General features: G+C 36.5%; 1 protein-coding gene across 1 annotated transcript; it reads right to left on the reverse strand.

The window, feature by feature from the left end:
* Positions 1-1,834: 1,834 nt before the first annotated feature.
* On the reverse strand, positions 1,835-7,129 carry LOC21408679 (2-succinylbenzoate--CoA ligase, chloroplastic/peroxisomal). Its single transcript, XM_024167074.1, has 10 exons — positions 6,930-7,129; positions 6,753-6,825; positions 5,539-5,701; positions 5,335-5,433; positions 4,464-4,561; positions 4,165-4,358; positions 3,364-3,491; positions 2,850-3,223; positions 2,436-2,650; positions 1,835-1,964 (listed from the first exon to the last, which is right to left on the reverse strand). Exons 1-10 carry the CDS (start codon positions 7,127-7,129, stop codon positions 1,835-1,837), a joined length of 1,674 nt encoding a protein of 557 aa, XP_024022842.1.
* Between the last annotated feature and the right edge of the window lie 471 nt (positions 7,130-7,600).

Below are 7,600 nucleotides of genomic sequence, written 5' to 3' on the forward strand. Positions count from 1 at the left end.
GAATATTTCAAGAGAGAAAATTTTACAGATTGTATCCTTTCGGTACTTGACTCACTTACAAAATTTTAAAAAGTAAATATATATAAACTAATATTACGGGGTAAAAATAAAAATGAGTAATTTTAATAAATACTTTTTGAAAATTGAAAGTGCATGGATCAGAATTTTTATCATTTATTTTTGATTCATAACTTTTTTAGTTAAATAATTACACTAACAAAAAAGTATTTATTAAAAGTAAGCATTCTCAAGAGTAAATTCTCTATTTTTTTTTTAAATAAAGAAGAGAACTCTATTTCAAGAGGTATTTTTAAAAATTACTCTATTTAAAATAGAGAACCCAAAATTGAAATCCATCAAGTAACTCTTGTTATTCTTCTATGTTGTGAGGAAAAATATACCTTGCCACGTCGGACGACGACCGAGCTCTACGTGGCCATCACCTGCCATGTCAGCCAACGGTCGGTGTTCACTTCACCAATTCGAGTTTTGCTACAGTAAAAAGTTCTCACAAACAATCACATCTAACTTTTTTGCTACAGTAAAAAGCTCTCACATAAAATCACATCTCAACTCGAATTACAAACTCGAATCAGCGAAGTGAACGGAGTGTCATTCCAATGGTGAAGGATCGACCGTATGAGCTACTTTAGAATAATTCTTGGAGGGACGTTCAGCAATAATAGGCTTGTAGCCATTGAACCTACACGCAGTCGAGGCGTGTATTAATTAGAATCCCCAGCAGACCAATAAAGCCATAGAGGGATCGACCGGGACGAAAGCCTCCGCTTTGACTTGCTAAGATACAATAGAGACGCAGAGGGAAGGACGTTCAGCTTTTGACCCATATCCTAAGAGTAACCTCTAAGGTGATAGGGGGGGAATTCTTAGGTTATTTCTGAGTTTGGAGAAAGTTAGTAGCAAAGGGAATGATTACCTGCCTATAAACCACCTAAAGCGGACCAATGAAAATCACAGAAGATTCAGAGAGCCGCAATAGTGGACAAAGTAGGTAGATGAACAGTCCAAAAGGTACTGAAAAGTTACAGTCTAGGCATATAGGATAATAGGCTACTCGAGAGAAACCGTCAGATAACCCACTATCTTAGTTCTCCCAATATGTAATCTTAAGATATAAAAAGGGTAAGGCCCCAGAGAGATATGAGGATGCAAGACTGAGAGAGTAAAGCCCTTGTAATTGAAGAAGAGAAAAAATAGTAAAAACTTATCCGAAGTGGATGTAGCTCTTTCATCGAGAGTGAACCGATGTAGCTCTTTCATCGAGAGTGAACCACTATAATCCCTGGTGTTCTTTTTTCTTTGCACTTGCACACCTATTCAAAAACATATTGAAGAATCATGCACGACCAGTTGCATTTTCCTTGATATTATAACCCGTTTTAGCTGGTAACCCAATTGACCACTAGGTGGTAATCCGGCGTAATCTTGTTGATGAAATTTCACCATTAACATTCTACTTAGATGCCTGTTTGGTTTTCAACTTGTTCATTTATTGACTTGTTTTTGCTAATTGTTCATTTGTTGGCATTCTTAATTTTTATTATTCCTTTCTTTGTTACATTTTCTTTTTGGGTGGTTTTGAAAGGCGCATACTTTTGATTTAACATTTTTTTTTCAGCTGAAGAGGAAGGGGAAAAAAAAAACCTACCTTATAACAGTTGCATTTACACCGACCTTCCCGCATGAATGAAGATCCAAATGAATTAGCAACCAAAAGTAAACAAAAAGCGAAAAAAGAACTACATCAATAAATAAACAAATAGCAAATAAAAGCAAATAAAAAAAATTTAATATACAAATAAATAAACAACTATCACAAGTTGCTATGGAAAGATAGTAGTTGAGACACTACTACTCGTTGAACTTGTTCTCTTATTATTTTGCCAGTACTTGTGAGTGGAAATGGCTTATTCCACACCATAAATTTCTTTGGTACCTTATACCTGAAAAATATAAGAAAGGAAAATGTTAAGGGATGATTGAAGGCAAAAATGGATATAAGAAATAGGCTGTGTTTAGAATTGATCCCGTTTTTATTTTTCACATTTTTTAAGAAAGAAAAAATGAAACATTTACAAAACGGCGTTTGGCGCAATAAAGACAAAAAACGGAAATGAAAATGATTTTTTAATTTAATGTAAAATGAGAAAGAAATGAAAAATGACTTTTAGTCATTTTTCATTTTTTGTTTTCGTTTTTTCCTCTCTCGAGCAGAGAAAGAGAGAGAGATATTAATGCGTTTTTTTTACACTGAAAACAATCTATTAATAAAACTACCAAATACATTTTTAAAAATGATTTCTGTCTAAGATTGAAAACGTTTTCATTTTTATTTTCTCACAAAAAATAAAATTATTTTGGAACGAGTTCCAAATGCGCCCATAATGGTTTGGATTATGAAAGGATTGCAATACCGCGCTAAATTATTTTGTTTACAAAACTGTTGGAGAATCTCATGGGATAAGAGCTCCTTTTGCTTTGCAGTTGAGTGCTCAAAACTTCTTCTTGTCCACTGCCAATCTCTTCTTAGTTGAATACAAGCAACAACCATCTCCGAAAGGCGAGAATCCGGAATTCCAACAGTAACAACGCCAGCAACTCCTGGATGTTGGGAGAGAATTGCCTCTACCTTAATAAAAAATGAATTAGACTTTTTAAGAGTTTAGTAGAATTTCTTGAAAATCGACTAAACCAAGTAAAATGTACCTATGATATGCAAGAAAAGAAAGAACTCTTTCAATACAGTTTTTAAGCTTATAATGTGTAACTACAACTATGCAAGAAAAGAATGAACTCTTTCAATACAGTTTTAAGCTTGTAATCCTTACCTCTTCGGGGTAAACATTCTCTCCTCCGCTTTTGATCCGACCCTTTGTTCTTCCAATAAGCCACAGATTACCACGTTCATCAATATATCCAATGTCGCCAGTGTCAAGCCAATTCTGGTTTATGGAGTTTGATGCCTTTTTCAAGGGATTTTGCTCCCAATATCCAAGCATTACATGTGAGCCTCTGGTTAAAATTCTCCCAACGCAGGAAGAGTCGTCAAAACAGATCTTCAATTCTACATGTGGAGCAGGCTTTCCGACACAGATGCCTCGTGGTTGGTGAACCAAAATGGAGTTTCTTTTATCTACACTTGATCCTAGTGTTGGATCATACAGGGTCATGAAGGTCAGTGAAGAGCATGCCTCCGTCATTCCTTCGTGAATTAGAAGTTAAGACAAGAAATTAGTAAGTAATGCAGAACATAATCCTGTGGTCTATGTTTGATACAAGTATGATTTTTTTTTTTTAATGTTAGATTAATGTGGAATAGTACAATGGATAAGAGAGATTCACCATATGCTGAGAGAAGCTTAGCTCTTGGAAATAATTTTGTAGCTTCTTTGGTTAGTTCAACGGATAGTCCTCCTCCTCCATTTAGTATCTTCTTGACACTCTCTATCTGCTTCCAAGTTGTCTTTCCCCTGGCAGATTCCAAAACACGTATTTAGAAAAACTGTCAACACTGAAATTAAATTGCCACCATTAAGTTGTTCAGTGTATTCTAAAAAGTGCAATACATAATATGAAGGGAATGATTTGAGAGAATCCAATTGGATTCTTAATTGCTTGTGTGCCTATACAGATACAAAATTTTGAATTGGCAGCTTAAATTCTAAATAGCCACCAAGGAGTAAGTCTATTCCAGTAGTAGATCAGTTAGGGTCTAAGACCATCTCCAATTCCAATGCTATATTTGGCACCAAAAAAGTGTAAATAATGGCATATTTGACATGTTGTATTTTATGCTCCAACACATTAGCTATATCTACTTTTGTCATTAATTTTAAGCTTTGATATTATGAAGCAAATAATAGTCCATTAAACAAAGGAAAATGGCAATGTTGTAATTACTGAGTTATTAATCAACACATTAACTAATAAACAACCAAATATCAAATATTTGGCATAAGTATAGTAATGTGCTAAATTTTGACATTAGGACAGAAGTTTAGCGTTGGAGTAGAGATGCTCTAACCAAGGTATCCTATTGCAAAACGTTGGATTAAGAGGAAATATGCACAGAGGTGAATTTTCTAAGAAAACTCTGTGAAGAGAATCCTCTCACATGTCTGCTCTTATGAATTGAGACTTTACCTTGCCGTGGAAATCAAATCGGCCATCATTGCAGGAACAGTGATTAGAGAAGTGACACTATATTGCTGTACGACCTCAAGGGCAGATTTTGCCTCGAACTTTGGCATCAAAACATGACAAGCTCCAACCAATAGCATGGAAATGGCTGATGACAAACCACCAATATGGCACAATGGAGCTGTATGCAAATATACCTGCAGATAACCAAAGCACAGCACTTTCGATGACACAAACTTGTCATATTACAAACTGTAACAAGTGCAGACATCGACATATATTGTCTGTGACGAAAGGCGTACATCATCCTCACTGTAACCAACGATGGCAATTTTAGCAAGGGACTGTATGATCAGAGCTGAATGAGTAATGGCGACTCCCTTTGGCCTTCCTGTGGTTCCTACAAATCAAACTTATAGCCAGAAAGTTACAATTTGAACAAAGTCTTATTTCTGAAACTCCATGTGACTTGCTCATGAAGTTTTGAGTAAAGAGGTGGACTCTTATCTGTAAAAGTCAACACAAGTTCAAAAGAGGGAAAGTGTCTATATGGCTTGTTCTGAAGAACTACAACTATAAGAGTTTGTTAGCCAATTATTATTGACGCAGGATATAATTTGTGAAGACTTCACTCAAGTAATTGAAAAAAAAAAAATAGAAAACTCTAAACTTCTAATGGTATCCTCATAAATCCCATATCTCAGTTTCATTTGTGACAAGGAGTTCCAACTCAACAACACACAAACTTGGATTTTCCAACAATGTATACAATCTAATAATGAACCATACTACTGTCGTTGGCACTTAAACTAAATATTGATTACCACCTGAAAATCTAATATGTAAGAAATCAATATTTATTACTTTCCAATTCGTTTCCAGCACCAAGAAACGTCCGAAATTCGATTAGTGTGAGCTTATCCATGCAGTTATACACTAGCTCGACATGCTTGAAAAAAAAATAACTGTTTCTTGTTAAATGGCATCAATTTCAGTGAATCCCTGAAACCTTCTATTCTGTTTTCTCAAGAAAATCGGTCATCGATTTACCCATGGACACGGATAGTTCACTTTTCCCTAAGTTAATTCCTTAGACACTTTTGACAAATATAAAGGTTATAACATTAAAGAATATAAGAAAGAAAAATAACAAAGAAAGCAGAGAGCTTATACCTGAAGTGAAGCATATAAGAACGGCACCCTCAGGTGCCCATGAGTAATCCAATGAAAAATCATTCAAGGAATGCTTCTTAATCGTTTCAATAGTTAATGCTGGGAAAAAGAAGAATATGAGAATATATTAGAACCACTGAAGATCAAAGAAAATCTTCTAATAAAACTCTAATTTCATATAAATAGCAAAACAAAAGGACATACAATTCCTTAAGAAATCTGAGGCGGAGGAATCCAAGGAAACATGCCACCTCAGAAAAGGTAAATGAAAATTTTGGAGCTGCGAAGACCAAGTGTTACAGCTCTCATCTGTCACTAACATCACTGGCCTCACTGCCTCCACTGCAAAAAGAGCCTCTTCAAAGCTCTATGAAAAATTAATGTACGTGAGACATTGACAACAATGATTGTTTCACTTGTTAAATATGACCCTGACTAAGTTGCTACATCAACCTGAAGTATATCCGAGAGAACATGAATCATCCCCTGCCCCCATCCTCTCTCTTTGGAAATCTAGGGGCCCGTTGGTGGAACAAAAAGGACAACCCGTCCCAGTTCTACTTGAAGGATGGGCCTAGTTTTCAATCAAGCCACCACAACCTAACGCCATATAACAATTGGCCAGGAAAGGCCTAAAATGGGGCTGCGGAGTATCAAACTGTGGGTGCATCCTAGAAGGAGAAGAAGGAAAGATATCCTTACCGCTGCACCGACCTATTGGTGATGAATCCATCCTCCATATTAGAAGTAAAAACACTTTCTTAGCTTAACTAGCAAAAGATGACATACATGTCATTGACGTGGGAAATTAACATCATGATTATTATTTTCCTCTCCTCTGAATGTGACCAGGCAATGCCGCAAAATCCACTTGCAAGTAAATTACGGAGGGCATGAATTACACACCACAATATCTCAGAGGTCACATTAACACTTCTTGGCGGTAATTAGAAAGAATGAATGGAGTATAATTTCAAAGCTTGATATACGTACAGAAAAGGCAGGCAAGTCCACCGCCAAACGAACACAATGAACTTAAAAATACAACCAATGGGGGGTTGCAGCATATAGTCTGCCTTTCCTTGTAAAAAATACCTCCACCAATGGCACTGAGAAAATATCATGAACTTAAAAAACGCCTTAAATAAGTTTTCTACAATAGTAGAAAGAATGCCTTTACTTCTTCTTATCTCATGACCCGCTTAGATTCGACACTTTGTAGCCCCACTTTAGGACCCTTGCTTGGCTAATAGGTCGTACAGTGTGGGGTGTGTGGTAGCTGAGTGAAAACTAGGCTCATTCTTTGACTATACATTGGTCAAAACTAGGTTCGAAGGACGAGATGACACAAATGATCATCGTCTTGGGTTAGAAAAAAGGAAAAAAAAAAGCAATGCCATGAACTTAAATTCACTTACCCATCGGTAATTCAAAGGAGCAACTATCCCTCCCACAAATGCTATTGCAAGTAACCATTCCAAATACAAGTCACTGCATCCATAAAAACAGAACACATAATTCACCACCGCTATTACATTTATATATATAAGGCGTTGCCAAAGAAAAAACACAGCTGTTTTGTCTTCTGAAATTGCCTGTTCAAGGCGGCGACGGCAACGACGTCGCCGGAGCTGATGCCGAGGCTGAGCAGACCACTAGCAAGGCGCAACACGCCGTCCACCAACTCCGGGCCTGTCCTATGCCGGTCGCCGGTGATGGTGACGGGAGAATTTCGCCGGAGAGTGGCTATGCGGCTGAGGCAGTGGCAAATGTGGGGCTGAGAGTAATTAGCCATCCTTTGGGGAGGGCAAATTAGGAAGTAAGTTGTGTAGCGGGAATGAGATGAAGCTAACTGGTTTTTAAAGGTCGAAATTTACTTCGAAAACGATTTGGTGGGTCCCGCGGGAAATATGGTTTTGGCCACTCGCTAGCGATGACGTGGTTTGACTACTGATCATTTTATATGGGATTAATTTTAGGATTAATTTCAAAAATTCTATTGAATTATGACTCTTATAACATTTTATCTCTTAAATTTTAAAAGATAATATCCGTTCCTTTTTAATTTTATTCTATTAATAAGTTTTCTCATTCTGTTATAATGAGTGACGGAATTACCACGTATCACTTATTTAGTGAGAATTGAAAGCACAATTACGCGTATATCCTCATAATTAGATAATTACGTGGTTTTCACCATCAACTTTGGAGCTGATGATTCACAATTTTTATTTCTTTCTCTCTCTAACTGAACTATCTCTCTCTC

The sequence above is a fragment of the Morus notabilis genome, unplaced genomic scaffold (genome assembly GCF_000414095.1).
Source record: "Morus notabilis unplaced genomic scaffold, ASM41409v2 Scaffold276, whole genome shotgun sequence".
Lineage (NCBI taxonomy): Eukaryota > Viridiplantae > Streptophyta > Magnoliopsida > Rosales > Moraceae > Morus > Morus notabilis.

Coding starts and splice junctions, on each gene's coding strand:
- LOC21408679 (XM_024167074.1), bottom strand. CDS start 7,129: ATGGCTAATTACTCTCAGCCCCACATTTGCCACTGCCTCAGCCGCATA. Junction 4,562..5,334: donor TCTTATATGCTTCACTTCAG/GTATAAGCTCTC, acceptor TTTGATTTGTAG/GAACCACAGGAAGGCCAAAG. Junction 1,965..2,435: donor AAACAAAATAATTTAGCGCG/GTATTGCAATCC, acceptor TATATTTTTCAG/GTATAAGGTACCAAAGAAAT.